The sequence below is a fragment of the Ornithodoros turicata genome, chromosome 8 (genome assembly GCF_037126465.1).
Source record: "Ornithodoros turicata isolate Travis chromosome 8, ASM3712646v1, whole genome shotgun sequence".
NCBI classification, from domain to species: Eukaryota; Metazoa; Arthropoda; class Arachnida; order Ixodida; family Argasidae; genus Ornithodoros; species Ornithodoros turicata.
Window position 1 is genome coordinate 3733982 of NC_088208.1, and position 15849 is coordinate 3749830.

General features: G+C 45.1%; 1 protein-coding gene across 1 annotated transcript in view; it reads left to right on the forward strand.

Moving 5' to 3' along the window:
• LOC135366398 (integrator complex subunit 6-like) overlaps positions 1 to 15849 on the forward strand; it is a 51327-nt gene that overhangs the window by 11863 nt on the left and 23615 nt on the right. The window contains exons 5-10 of the mRNA XM_064599081.1: positions 4196 to 4321; positions 5718 to 5890; positions 6883 to 7732; positions 10090 to 10223; positions 12850 to 13096; positions 14418 to 14615. Of these exons, the coding sequence (XP_064455151.1) occupies positions 4196 to 4321; positions 5718 to 5890; positions 6883 to 7732; positions 10090 to 10223; positions 12850 to 13096; positions 14418 to 14615 (1728 nt within the window). The remainder of the gene's footprint in view (positions 1 to 4195; positions 4322 to 5717; positions 5891 to 6882; positions 7733 to 10089; positions 10224 to 12849; positions 13097 to 14417; positions 14616 to 15849) is intronic.

Here is a 15849-nt window from a genome sequence, read left to right on the forward strand (position 1 = left end):
AAATACCCAACCATCTCCTCTCAATGAGAGGGAGATTCCAGCTTCTCAACAATGAGAAGGTGGGACAACTTTGCTCTGCGTAGAACTGTGACAACAGCAGAACTTTGTCTTTTGCAGCTCCAGATGTAGTAGTAGGGTTTAATACTAGAGCTGTGCGAATATTCGAAATTTCAAGTAAGAATCGCATATCTGATGCTTGTTCACAACCTATTTTCAGTATTCGAAATTTTCAAATAATTTTTCGAATTGTACTGAAGCGAGGTGTCGCTATTGCCATTCTTGCAAGTGGGCTTCGCCTCATTGCATCTAAGAGTTAGGTGAAGTCCACTTCACGTTACCGCCATTGTTTGTTTGTTTGTTTTTTCGCTCTGTTTCACAAGTCGGCTTCACATCATTGCACTCAGCGTTAGGTGAAGCCTGCTTTACACTGCTTACAGTATTCTGTCACTAAAGTCTACAACTTGTGTGACCTCATGATCAACACTGTAACTCTGGGCACTGCACGTTCCAGTAAACGTACTCCCAACTTTCAGAGTTATGTTCAGTAACAGATGGAAATATGTGCGGTTTCTAAAAAAAAGTACAGGAAATTCACGATGTACAAACGTAGAAATGAGGAGATGCCCACAAAGCAGGCTGCACGGATCACGTTGACTAACTCTCAATGTAGTTCATCCCACTAATGCAGTCTACCATACACGACACAGAAGGAACCTGCTCTCACGATATGTTATGCTGCATGAAAAGGCTCACAACACACACTTTGGAACAGAACATCATCGAATCAGTACAACACCACAAAATATTTCATCATGAGGTATTCGAAATTATTCGAATATGGCCATTTCTGATTATTAGAATTAGATTTGTCTTCTGAATAAATTATTTGGATTCAGTTCTAAATGGAAATTTTGCTATTCGCACAGCTCTATTTAATACGCATCAGTGCAAGGCTGCCATGCAATGGTTACTCACTGCTGATGACACACAATTTTTTCTGATGAGGGTACCTGAATTCAGTGATGAGTAAAATACCAGGAAAGTATTTACAAAAATATGTACTTTTAAATATTATACCCATTGCTCCCATTATTGCTGTAACTCCCTCATGTAATGTCCCTCAAGAGGTATTTTGAGGTGTATTGGAGGTATATTGAAAAAAATAAATAAATAAAGAAAGAAATAATTCCACGACACAAGAAACCTTCGACTTAACTGCTGTTTCAAGACGTCAGAGATCGAGTTGACAAGGTTGTACTGTAATTGGCATTCCGCGGTGATGGAAGTGCTGCGTCATCCTACGCCGTAGAGGGTGTTTTTGCTACATCTGCGCCAAAGTTGTGCCAAGACGCATAGTAGTCGACTACTTCGCGGTCCACGGAGATCGCGTGCATCATGAAACCCAAAGTAAAAGAGGCGTACCAGCGTTCGACCGAATTTAAACGTGAGAGGGAGCTGTCGCAGCGACTTACTAGCCTGCTAGTCGGTCGAAGCTGACGCTAGCTAGGCATAGCCTAGCCCTAGCCAAGCAGTCTCGCGAAGCAAATGTCCACTGTCACTTAGACACTCCAACCATTCTGCTGTTCGTTTTGTGTTATGTTATGTTCATGTCTTCCCCAAGCTCAAGGACCTATTGCCAATGTCAAGTACACACTAACTAGCTTTCATTTTGCTTCTGTGTTCATCGCTATCCAAGCTGAGAGGCACTAGGTGATCTCCGCACTAGGACCGCTCTTCGATTCCTAAGGGTAGCTCGGTGTGCCTCTAAAGATATCATTCATGCCTATTGTTGACTGCTACTGTAACTTGCTGCCTTTGTGGATCGCTAGGCTTTTCGACAATGAAACGCATTGCCCCAGTCAATCTTTGCACGTTTTACCAGCAGCCGAGGGAGTTCTGATTGCTATATGCAAGTCAAGCGTTTTCATGCCGATGTCTGGAGGTGAGCGTGTATGCAATTGACGGTAATCTATAACATCTGTAACATACAATCTGTAACATATGGGTAACATATTTGTGTAACGTATGGGTTGCATATGGGATCACATTTGCGTTGAAATACTAGGTGCATCTGCACACCTGCGGTTACTGCAGTTGCAGGAAAAAAATCTCCACAAAAATGTTATGGTACAACATTTTTACTTCTCAACATATACAACCTTTCTCAAGAACGTTACGTCAGCCACAGTCGTCCAGTAGTTAAAAGGCGCAACAGCCAATAAACAAATAATAGTAGTTAATGGCACATCAATGCAAGCGACGGCACACTTGGACACAAATTTTTATTAACTGCATTCTGTGATTTATCGTTTCTCTGGGGGACGTTGGCAAAGACACTATTGCTTATTTGCGGAAAAAATGCGGATTTCAAATGTTATTTTTCTATCGGCAACGCGGCCCCAAAAACAGAAAAGTAACATACCTTATGGACAGTTTTTGTGCTTAAAACGTATATGCTCAGACTAGGAAGACTTTTCTAAACATGCCCCCAACATGACTACAGACTTATTCCTTCCCCTCTAGACAGTGATGCCCTCGACAAATCAAACTTAAAGGACAGAGATACCCTACTAGCACCTAGAACTAGAACAGAAAACCCAAATTTAGTTTTTACCACTCAGTTTCATAACTCTCTCAATAACTGTAAAACAATCTTGAACCACCATTTGAATATCCTTCACGCTGACAGGAAATTGAAGGAAGTTTTCCTGCAGGTACCCACGGTTGCTTTCAAACGACAGACTAACTAACGTAACCTAGTTGTATCGTCAAAGATTCACCAGCAACCCCAAACTGTGCTCCACGTGGCAAAGCATGATACCAGACCTGTAAATTTATTGTTTCGTGTACACAGATTGATAGCTGCAAAAACAACTTCACCTTTAAAATAAAACACTCTCTTAACTGTAACTCATATAATGTATGCTACATAATCTTCTGCACCAAATATCACGTACAGTATGTCGGAGAAACGTCTAATTCCATGCGTGAACGGTTTTACGGACACAAAGGATACATTGTTCATCAGCGACCAACCCCTGTTTCCTTGCATTTTAATCTTCCTGAGCACGGCATCAACACGCACTTAAAAATCGTCATCTTAGAATCAGGCTCTCCTGACAACAACAAACGCAGAAACCGAGAGTCATTTTTAATTGCTAAATTCCGGTCCTTGACTCCCCATGGTGTCAATGTTTTTTCTGGCCCACTTTATCATCTTGTTTCCCCGATTTCCCTGAAGGTCCCAAAACATTGCCAGTCTGCTAGATATAAAAGCTCTTGACCTGTTTTTCACCCGCTGCGAGAGACGACGTGTGTATTGGTCACTTGACCACCTGAAGCGAAACCTTTAGTATTGTATAATATCCCCCTTTTTTCATCCAACTCCTTGGCCCTCTCTCTTTAAACTGTGGTACATAATATACCTTGTGTTTTCAATAGACATGTCACAGTTCCTCTAGTTTTAATTTTCTTTGCTGATTACTTTTACTTTTCTTTTATTTATTTGTTACCCATTTTAAGAATTTACCTCTATTGCAAAACTCCTAATAACTGATAGCCTTTATTCGGCTTCATTATATTAGGATGCAAGCTAAACATGAGTGGTGCCATTGTTTATCTTTTCTCAAACCCAGGAGTGTAATATTTCTTCCAGCGGTCTTACCTGCTTGTGTTCTCTCACCTGAGATCTCTCAACGGTTTTTGTCTCGGGTAACACTCCTACTGTACATCACCTTCTTTTGTATTTTTATTTTTTTTGCACCCTCAATCCTCTCTAACAAGAATTTGTATTTCCTCCTCACGACCTTCTTTGTCCCCTTTCTCTGGTGTACATCAGTATAAATATCTGTAGCAATTGTTAAATGTATCGCACCTGATGAAGGACGAACTCCGTCCGAAAGCTTGTTTTTTTAGTAAAATAAATTATTTGAATGTTTCAATCTCCTTAAATACTTATTTTATCGGAGATGTTTATATTGACCGTATTATCTATATCACCGTATATATCTAAAGTGGGACAGTTTAGATAAAATGTGGCTGTTTGGTATTCTCATGCTCAGTTTAGAAACAAACAATCAGATTTTTTTATCATTTCCTTAGAATAGGTCTTTTGCAATTTACTAGCACTTTACCTTTTTATGTAGGACCTCGCATGTGTTTGCCAGAAAATTGTAATGAAATGATTTTGCTTCAGGGCGTTCATTCTGCGTCACCTCTCATCGAATTCTCATGCAATGTCTGGAAGCTCTGGTACAGAAAGTACAGGGAGGCGTAGTCATCAACTTTGAGAAAATTGGAGCTGACCCGCCTCCTATTGAAGGTAATGTGTGTTTTGGGTGCGCTGTGAAAGTTGGGTGAACTTGTCAGAATTTAAAATATTCCACATGGCTCTGTGGCCGAAATATTTAATTTTTACTGCAGGAATTTGTCTTGTTGTGGTAATGAGTCTTTTTTTTTTTTTTCAGTCTTTTTTTCTAATTTTTTTAAATGAATCTTACAGCTAGCAGTTTTGCTACTGTGACGTCACCATGAGGAACTTTCGGTTTCGCCTCTGCTAAGCCGTCTAGCCACAATCCCCAGATAATGCGGGCTTGCCCTTTCAGTCCCAATGTAACTGCGAAAAAAAAAAAAAAGTATAATGAGTTAAATTTATCGTATCTTATTAAATCTTGATGATTACGTTTACCAAATCTCTATTCAGTCACCATTACCTCAGTCACCAAGACGCGATAGCTCACACTTATATTGCTGTTAACCTGCCGTTCATTTATCATGTTCATCTATGTGCACATGTTATGTGCACTTTAAATAAAGCATCTAGCCATCTAAAAAATGCTGATGCTTTCTTGGGTGAAATTCTGCATGTGGCACCAGTACGTACGGAATGCAAGTTCCGTATCAAAATCAGTCTGAGGTCCCCGGCTGACCCTTTAAATTTCACGAGGAAAACTGGTATTTGCTCTCTGCTACGGTGGCTGTACGACAGTGCTGGTGGTGCAGTTAATGTCAGGGTGCATGAAGTACAGGGGGAAGGTATCAGCATTTGGGGGCCCAGTAACAGACATAGCGTGAAGAGCCAGGGCAAATGGACAAGCACGGTACAAACGCTTGCTCGTCCGTTTGTCCTGGTTCTTCACGCTATGTTTGTTCCACGACCCACTAGATTATAACGACCACGTCATAATTGGCAACCCCTACGAGGAGCCCGTCCGCACGATCCGCTGAGGGCGCTACTCATCGGCCCGCGGGATCTACGTCATGATTGGATAATGGAAATCTGAATTTCCAACGCGCAGAAGCGGACGTACGACTACTGTAGCAGACGACAGCAACAGTTCCTATGAAAACACTTAAATGATGATGATAGTCAATGTTAGAAAGAAGCATCTTCCGTGGGACATCCGCCGCTTGTACAAAAATACCAAGGTAAGCTGAAGTACATAGTATTCTAGAAATTGAGGAAGCAATAATCGGGCCGATGAGTAGCGCCACCGCTAGCTTCCAGATGCAGCGCAGGGAAAGGGTGCCTATGACATGGTCGCTATAATCTAGTAGGTCGTGGTCTGTTCTTGATCCTATCCAACTAGCTCTCACCAGGGGGCTCTTGGGGAGGGGACCAAGTTGGGAGTGCATTAATCGTGCGAGTACGCGTAAAATAGTTTTGATACTGATGTAGCCCTCGTAGAACGGTAAATAGAATGCCGTGTTACCTACAGGGGAGGAGGGAGCAACAACTCCGGCACCAGCACCGACCCCCGACGGCCAGCCTCCACCGTGGCACAGCGTTCGGAAGCTTATCTACGTGCAGAGGTCTGCTCAAAAGGGCTACTCTGTGGGGCATTGGCCCATCCCGGAGGCATTTTGGCCGGACACCAACTCTCCATCGCTGGTCAGTTTGCCCGTACTGTCTTCTGCCCTCTGTTTCTGTGCATAAGAATTTTATCGTGTTTCTTTTAATGCTCTAGCATTAGAACCCCAAGTTAGAAAATCGTTACCGTCTGTCTGATGGACGTGTGAAGCCTCGAGTTGAGACATAGGGTTAGATATGAGAAGAGATACAGATAGTAGATTTATACTACGTAGTAGGTACAGTAGTAGAAAGTTTGTAGATAGTAGTAATGTAGTGGTGATAGTGATAAGTGGCGATTAGTGCTGTGACTCTCTCTCTGGCTCCTCTTCATGTTTATAATATTAACACTGTAAAAACCTGAATAAACTTGAACTTGACTAGTTGCAATTAGTGCTAGTCAGTGATTAGTTAGTGACAGTTAGTGGTATAGTTAGTAACAGTTTGTGATACTTAGTGGCAGTTAGGGGTGGATAGAGGTTGTGTAGCTACGTAGAGAATACGTCTAACGCCAAGACATTTTTGCCGCATTAATTACATTAATTGTCCTTCAAATGTTTTTCCTGTTAGTATTATTATTGTTATTATTATTATTATTATTATTATTATTATAAAAGGGGCTGTGACACTTCACCCAGATTGTTGTCGGGTAAATGTAAAAGATGGTTATATGGATCGGTGTGAACCCACAATTCAAACTTTTATAAAGTTTGTATTTGGCGCGCAGAAAATCAGTACCACAAATAGTGCAAAAACTCATCTGGATGTGAGGCAACACTGTCACGTGAGAGGTCACATGTTTACGAGAACCAACATGAATAGCCGAGACACTAGCTTCTCTGACGACAGACCTGGACACCAAACGGCGTGCGAGCGTTTGGGTCTTATACAATGCGATACGTACAAATATCATTTTTTCCCGTAACGTGCACAACAATGAGTGGACGTTGCAATGAACCGCGTGAATTAAAGTGTCACAACCCCTTTAATGTCGACTGAGAACGCGTCATCTCTAATAGAGAATGTTGTCTCAGCCCCCACGCAGTGCTCATCCAAACGTAAAGTTCACCTGCACGCAAAGCGAGCCCATGGTTATCGACAACCTCCCATTCGACAAGTACGAACTGGAATCTTCTCCCCTCACCCAGTTCATCCTCTCTCGCAAACAACCCACGGTGGCCTGGCAGGTGTTTGTCACGGGAAGCCACAAGAGCTGCGACCAGGGCCATGCCTTTGGATACCTCAAGGCCAGCACCACCCTGGCATGTGTCAACCTCTTTGTTCTCCCTTACAACTATCCCGTCTTATTACCCCTGTTGGACGACCTGTTCAAAGTGTATAGGTGCAAGCCGCCTCGGGACTGGAAGCATCAGTTTGACGCTTACCTCAAAAACATGCCCCTCTACTATGCGGGGCCCCTGAAGAGGGCGCTGCAGCGCATGGGTGCGCCCAACCTAGTGCCCGAAACGATGGAGAACTGTCTTAGCTACAGCGTCTTGAACTATTTGAAGCGTCTGAAGAACCAGGCCAAGGCGGAGTTTGAGAAGTTGGTCGCGGCAGTGGGGGCGGCTCGGGCGGGGTCGACCGGCGGATCGGACGGCCTGCGTGCCGGGCCGGGAGTGCCGCGTCCCACGTCGGGAGACGTGCCCAAGTTGTCGGAAATGCCGTTGAGTTGGAATCCTGCCCTCAGGGAGAGGCTGGCGGGTCTGAGGGCGGACCTGTCAGACTTTGTGGGATTTGTGGTGGCGAGAGAAGCGAGGCCTCCCCCTGATGCGCCCAGGAATCCTTTTGATGTCGCAAGGGGAGCGCTGTTGGATCAGGTGTCGAGATTGAGGGCGTTGTTCTTGCACGGTGGAGGATCTGGGCCACGATGCGCGGATCACGGTAAGTTCCAGGGCAAAACTTTCAATGGTTGGATTGTAGGATCTACCGTAATTTTGAGCTTTGTAAGATGTGTGGTACAAATGGTGGTACAGTAGAATCTCGTTAATTTGAAGATGTCTGGACGGCGTAAAAATTTCGAATGAAGTGAACCTCGGCACGCGAAGATATATTAAAGAACATATCAAGAACATATATTTATTTGCCGAAAAAATTGCTTATCTTCGTCTGCTGCTTTCCAAAATTGACATCATACATCGCCGTTCAAGATGGGCTACGAAGTCTATCGTATCGCTGCATGCGCCGTTGGCTTATACAAAGATGCGTACAACATTCTGATTCTCAGCTTGCACACAGTTGGTGCACTAAGAAAGGACTTCCAAAAATGACTGCGCGCATGCACGTTCATCGCCGTCGTTGTACTCTGTTCATTTGCGTGAGCCGTATTCAGAATGATATCCCCCATGACAGTTGCGGCCCAGGTCTGTTCTGTGTCTTCTATCCTGGCATACTGCTCCAAAGACGCGAAGCCCCCCTCGGAGCTTTCATCACCGCCAAGAGCTTAGCACGTTGCAGATCTTGCGGCTGTAAGGATCGCCACTTTTTCTTTCATCGTCAGCGTCTCGCACTTTGCCCGCGGGCTGACTCCACTACCCTCAGATAAGAAGTGGACTTCGAATTGGGATCAACAAAAGCACGAAACCAAAGCAAGCCAAAACGCAGCCCTCGTAATCGGTAGTGGCACAGCACAGCTGGGACACTGGGTGCTCTGTAGTAGGGAAGAGTGAAGGGCGAGGAGGTTTCACCTTGTGATTGGTGGCCGGGAAGGGGAAGGAAGTCAGCAATTGGAGCAAGCACGCGGTTTTTATAGCAGGTCGTGGCAGGATGGGCGATAGTAGATGATGAAGTGCAGCAGGAAACTTACGAACTACCGTATTTTCACGCGTATTAGCCGCACCGCAGATAAGCCGCAGGACTCGTTTTTAGATACATTTGAAAATGTTTTTGCAGATAAGCCGCGGGTAATACGACACGACTGCTTTGTGCGCTAAACCAGTGATGCACATACAAAATCAATAGAGACTTTATCGCTATGAAAACGGGTATCATTTATTCGACAGAAAAGAGGCTAACATCAGAAATATTACAGAGCGGCTCACTAAGACATGTTCCAGGAGACATGATTCACTGTCACCCCTTTTGTTAAAGCTGCGTGGGGGAATGTATCCGGAAGGTCAGTCCACTCGAATGTGGACCCGTCCCTGTTCGGTATTGTTTGTGCACTGGCAGGGCGGTCCTGTTCCGAAAAACATGACGCACTGTCTGCCCTTTCGTTTCATCCAGGGTATTGGGGAAATACTAGGGAAAAATAGTCATCAGATAAGATTGTTTGTTCACAGAGAGAGTTTGTTCGTTCGAAAGAGGCCGCGAACGGAAGGAGCGCAGGCGCAGCAGAGAAGTAGAAAGAGCCTCCATCGAACAGCGGCCAGCGCTGGGTTACTTCGCAAAAAACACTGTTAACAGGGGTTTCAGAATGCATAGGTAAACAGGAAAACTAATAATATGGTTACTAAAATAACGAAGTTCCGGTGTAATAGTGTGTAATACCAATTTTCAGTGTTGCCCGCTCTACCGGGGGTTGTTTGATACCAGGTGTCGCACCGCTCCGCTACGCCGCATCTTTCATGGCAAATTAAAAATATTTATAGCGCGTTGTTGGTCGTATGGTTCCGCATATGGTATTTAGAAGCAACAAAGTCTCTAGTCACATCACCGGCATATCATGCTTGTCTACTGCTTTACAGTACCTTTAAGGCCGTAAGTGCGCCCGTCTGACGGTGGTATTAGGTGTAAAGATGCCTGAAAAGGCTATGCCACCCTACAAATACAGTATAAATACAATGGAGATTACAGTGTACACAGGTTACAAACACATTACGGTGCATCTGTCTTCGATACACATAAAAATATAATGAAAGCAGCTATGCAAATTACAAACCACTACAAATAAAATTTAATCGCAAGCCCATAGGATGAGCAGGTGAAAGTGATTTATCTCTGCTCAGCATATTCGTGTCGTTACAAAATATGAACACATGAAGTTGTCAGTGCATATTTATGTAATTTATAGAAAAATAGTAATGTTTTGCTTCAACTCCTGTTTACCATTGCTGCCATTAGTCTTGCAAGTTCATTTGCCATCATATTTACATTACTAACAGATTTTCGTAATTTATAAAGTGAAAGTTCCAAAATAAATGGATATTCAATTAAATAGTCCCAGCTTAAGTTTTCAGAGTTCAAATTTTCCCCATAGCCCCAATAAGCAGTCCTTATTTTTGTATCCGATTGCCTTATAGAACTTCACAGCTTGCCCGTAAGCCAGATGGGGAATTATCAAGAGTACCTGAAGCGAATGCCGACGCCTCTTCGAGAGATAGAATCAACGCCTGTGAGGCAACACATGTTTGGCAACCCCTTCAAGATCGAGAAGGTAAGGTTAATATGTGTAATTGATACACAGGGTGTCCTAGAAATTGTGTCATTGAATTATATAATAAAAAAACTAAGTCACCTAGAATCACGGGGTCAACAGCATTTGTTCTTTGTTGTTGCCACCTCCTGATGTGAGTGTCACGTAACCCAAGTTTTGTTACGTAAATTTTTGCAAACTAAACTCGGCAAATTTGACAAGTAAAGGCCACTTTTTTACCACACCAATGTGAAGAGCGTGCAGAGTTTACTCACATGATACTTGACAGGGATACGCAGAGCTATCCCATCGGAAAAATATTGCCGTACATCATGCTTTTCAGGGCAGCCAGAGCATAGCACTAGAAGATTTTTTAGTGCAATCGTTGCCAGCCTGACCAAAGGAGGTCGCAAACCCAGCCCACAGAGCGATAGTAGAAAGAGTGACAGTTCTTGAAACTGGGAGGAGGGAAGGCATGATCCCAGTGGAAGCTGGATACAATACGCCATGCCTGCGTTATCTCTTTCTACTATCACGCTGTGGGCTGGGTTTGCAACCTCCTTTTGTTGGGCTGAAAACTTTGTAAAGCATCGTGTTCAGATATTTTTTCCCTGTACTCGCCATTGTACGAAATTCGTCGACTGCAAAAAATACAGCATCTATAAGATTACCCTCACGCGTGGACGTATACATACAATAGGTCACACATACCTCATACCTGAGGTTAATGATAGAATAAGAGAACATGCAAACTAAGTCAAAAACAGCTCCAACCAGGGTGTCGAACCGCAAAAAATGCGGGTTCAGTTTGGGTTCACGGTGGTTGGATTTCGTTTCAGTTCAGTTCCTGCTCAGCCATGCCAAAAATCGAACCGGTTTGCAAACCGGTTCACTGCCCCGAATCAGTTCGCGAACCGGTTCTACGCTTCCATTTTGTATCTCCCATAAAACTGCTTTTATCAGGAAATGCCTGGCTAATAGCTTACTGCTGCTGTCTGCATCGACATTTTTAATAACCAGGTACTCCCTTTAGTGACAGAAAGGAGAAATGTACGAACACTTGCAAATAGCGTCCACTCTGATGAAGCGGTGTAGTCCTGCTACTATCTTCCCGAAATCTCATTTTTCACACCACAATGGCGACAAGGTACTAATAAGAGGGACAGCATTTAGACAACGGTAGTTGCCGGCACTGCATTCACAGCGTGGATCGATCTGAAACCGTACTGAAGCATGTCGAAAATAAGTCTGCCAGGCTTGCCCTGTTCGAGCTCACAGCAGCGTACCAGTTAATCCACAACACAAAGGCAAAGTGTCACGACACAACTGCCATTTACTACATTACTAGCGGAACAAAATTTGCTGTTCTAACCACAACCAATCAAACAGGCACCGTTTTCCTTCTCCACTTCTCATGTTTCTGACTCGTTTAATTTCTACTGCTTACGTGTACGGGGAAATGTTGGGCGCTTGCTTAATCACATATTCGTCCTATAGAGCTACACAACCGGCCTACTCCATTCCCGCTTCATTCGTCCGTGTCCGCGGCTTTCACATGGACAACTGCGCTTCAACGTGTTAAAAGCGATGCTTAAGGCATATTTACTATATAGCCACGTTTGACTGCTAGGTGAAAATTTGCAAAATCCACCGGTGGATTTTGGAGACCAGTGTGTACTCGTTCGGGGGTTGGGAGAATAACTCTTATCCCGACGTTGATGTCCGAACAGTTTCGTTGCGAACCGGTTACCGCTATTTTTTTTTTTTTTTTTTTTGTTCTGCTCCTGTTCGGGTTCAACAGTGTCACGAAAATTTTGGTTCAGGTTCGTGTTCGGTTCCGGCAAAAATAACGGTTAGGGAATGGTTTTCGGTTCAGGTTCGGGTTCAGTTCCACACCTTCGCTCCAACACCTCCAAACACTTAATGCCTCGCCTTAATTGTCTCCCAGCCTTTGGAAATACACAAACACTTTTCTCGAGCAAGAACCACCAGACACGCAAATTTCTCGAAAGCTTCCCAAATAGCGACCACGAAAGGCTGCGTTAGTCAGCCATCTCTCAACGTCCCCCAATGGTCTCCTTGCCCTTCTTCTCCACGGTAGACCCGGGTAGCCTCCTTTTACCCTCTTCGCTAACCTCGATTCCCATCCTATCCACGTGTTTGTAAGTCAATGAAGCTGTCATTGCTGGTTCATTGCAAGTCTGCCCGCTTGTATCTTTCCCGTTTTGTCCCCCATCCCCGTGTTGTAAGTTGCTCCTCAAACCCTAGGAGATGTTGCCAACTAAGGGTGACCCTTTTCATGCTATTTCCCAGCTGTTACCATTGCACCGGGAATAGTATTGTGGTGCATTGGGTAAGGTTATCGTGCCCATCACAGTTCTGTCAAAGACAGGAAAGTGAACAGACCTTGAACCACAAAATGGAATTTCGTCTAATCAAGATTTTATGAAACCACCGTTACATTGTGCCAATGATCCCATATTTTTCACGAAGGACTTTCTTTTTTCTTTTTGTAGGATTCCTTTGTCACATTTGGTGAAATCTCCTGTGTATACACATCGTTGTATAATATTTATTTATCTTTTGCACAATGTACGTGAAAGACACATACTTTAAAGATGCCTCTTTCTTTCTTTCTTTTTTGTAGCGCATGATGGTGGACGAAGCGGATATCGACCTAGTTGGGGGAGCCGCCTCTGCAGGTGGAGGGCAAGTGCGGGGACTGAAGCGACCAGCTCCAGCCGAAGTGGGTCTTCTGGGACCTCGTCAGGCCAAGCGAAAGCCCGGTCCCTTGCCCAGGGATTTTCCCCTCAGGCGAAGTCCCTCGCCAGCTGTTGCAGCCCTCGACCAAAGTCCAGGGGGACAGGAACTCAAGAGACCAACGCCTGTGCTTGGTAAGTAAAATTTCCGTAAATGCCTAATTAAGGCCAGCAGTCTTATACCTCTGTCAGACGGGCACACATACAGCCTTTAAGGCAACGGCACTAAGAAAAGGCCGTAGCTGAAATATGGCCTTAAATCCTGGGAGGCTGCCAGACGGTATCCGTGAAGCCGTTTTGCCGGTGATGTCTGCACCTATAAACACATCGGGGAACGTTGAATGAAATGTAGTTAAATCACATTTGTTCTCGCTGTGAGTACTCGGAAACGCCCCTTTCTCTTTCCTTTTTGTTAAGCACCGTAAGCAACTCTGCGGCATACACATTGGGGAGTTCCGCTGAGATGCACTGAGACTAGAAAAGTGGTTGTAGTCGAGGCCAACAAAACTACGACGGGCGAACGCAACAATTGGGCCCTGCAACGCCTAGTATGTAGCATACTTTGATTAAAGTACAGGCACACAGTCCTTGACACAGCTGTGGGCCATTTGTGAAAGCTCATTAATAAACTGAAAATGTCCTGCATACAGGAGAGAAACTTCAACGTGCTGCTCAGTGGTTTTCCCCGCGACTCTAATTTTGGGGGTGCCGGCAGAATGTAGGGGGGTGTGCCACCAATCATCAGCAGCATCATCATATTTCAATCATCGTCATTCAATCAGCACTGTACTGCATATATGTACTAGACAGTGAAAGATGGCAATAGAAGCCCTTCTGAAGGCAGGTTCATAAAAATGTTTAAAATGACACGTGCTGAGACTAATATGCCAGCCTGTGACGGCGACCTCATGGTGTGTACTCGGCACTTTCCAGAGTCTGATCAAGCATGCAGGCGTACACTTTCACGGTTCTATTTCTGTAGCACACCAGTCTCTCTTTGTTCCACCTTTCTCTCCCTCATTTTCTTTCTGCTTCGCCACACCGTGTCAATACGACTTGATTCCGCAAAATGCAGTCCCCCATAATCGTCAATCTCTTATCAACGGGCTCGATTGCGCAGTTTGTTGTATCTTGAATATGAGGCTAGTGACACGTTGACTAGTTCACTCTATGGATCTCGAAAGTTCGATAAATATGTCCTAGATGAACTTAAGAGACAGGTGAGGAAACCTATAACTTGTAAACGCAAAAGGAGGTGACGTGTGTGCTGCATAATCATTGGATCAACCACAGGAAAAAACAAGAAGAAGGGCACATTTCAGAGAGCTAAAAGGGACATCATATCCACCGCCCCCTGGGGGGCCTTCGACAAGAAATTTCTGGTGGGGGGTGCTGAGGAAATCCCTGAATTCACCACTCCAGTCGTGACACTTACTCATGATGTTTGTGCTTGCAGGAAGCGTGGTTAGCGGAGAAATGGGTGTGTTGGAAGAGGCTCCTTGCTGGGGAGACAGCAATAACGTTCCCTGGGATGACGGGGTGGCCTCAATGCCCATCCACAACGGCATCTCTCCACCAGATACACCAGCGGTGCCAGTCGAGAATGGACGTCTTCGGGCTCTACTTCTCAAGCTGGTCAGGCGGCCTGGGCAAAGTATGTTTGCACCACCAAAATGACAGTTGTAACAGGGATTTTTTTTTTTAGCATTGCTCATTTCATATTTTGGGACAGTTGTTTTTAGAAGGAAAATTACAGTGGGGACTGCTTATAGCGTATGTTGCGGGGCCGCCGAGAATCCGCACTATGAGCGGTACCGCACTAACCAAATATCATATTTTTAGGCCAAAACATGCCCGAGATACAGCACCCACCTTTCTGTTATACCACGTTGTGAACCGGACTGAACAGCGCGGAGATTCCTTGCAGAGAAAACAATTCAACATTCTCGGGGAGCCTGGAAAAACGCCGTGATTTTTATCTGGCATAGTTGCCTGACCGTGCCTTGCACTCTTGCGTCCTCAACAACGGCGCGGCAACTGGACGTGGGTACAAAAGTCCCTCAGTTTGTGCGCGCACTCTGCCGCAAAGTCCCGACCATCATCTGAGTTGTTTTCTGGCACGCACGCCTCACCGTCCCGGACGGCTTGCACTATCGCTTCATCAGTGTCTATTCGCTCGCAGATGCAGACATTGGTGTCCGTCAAGAGTGTCCGCTGAAGAAACAAGGTCGTCCTCTAAGAGATCGTTCCACAAGTCTTGCGCATTGATCGTGTCACAGGTGGCATCAGGCAGGTGACGTAACGCAAAGAGAAGTCGGAAGCCGTAGGAAGTTCTCCCGGCCAGCCAACCTCCTCGCACGACACCCTCACCCGCCTAGTCACAAGGAGCTAACAGAAGCGTTCTTCGCGATGGGTGATTCACCCCTCGGAATTCGCTGACAAATGCGCATGGTCCTTCACCTACTTCGACGTAACTGCACTACAGTCGAACTCGCATATTTCGAATTATTGCGTATATCGAACAAAGAAAAAATCACCTCGAAAATTACATGTAAAGGTATAGCACGGGTGTACGGCTTTATCGAACTTCGGTACCGCGGTTACCCGACATATCAAACGTCAAGATCCTGGAAAGGCCACATCTTCTGGGCACTCGATCTCGCACCCTCGGAGAGGTGGAAAGAGTGAAAGAGGAGAGAGCACGTGGGCAGAAAGGGTGAAAACACGGACGAGGAGGCGCCAGGGGCGCTGTATGCACTAACGTGATGTTGCTTGCGCATGGCACACTGTGGTGTTGGGGTGGAGAGCAGAAGCACGTGAGAGTGTTTGGGTGCGGCACTTCATGAACTCTCTGTGTTTCCGGACGTCGCTCTCCCATGCGTGAGCGC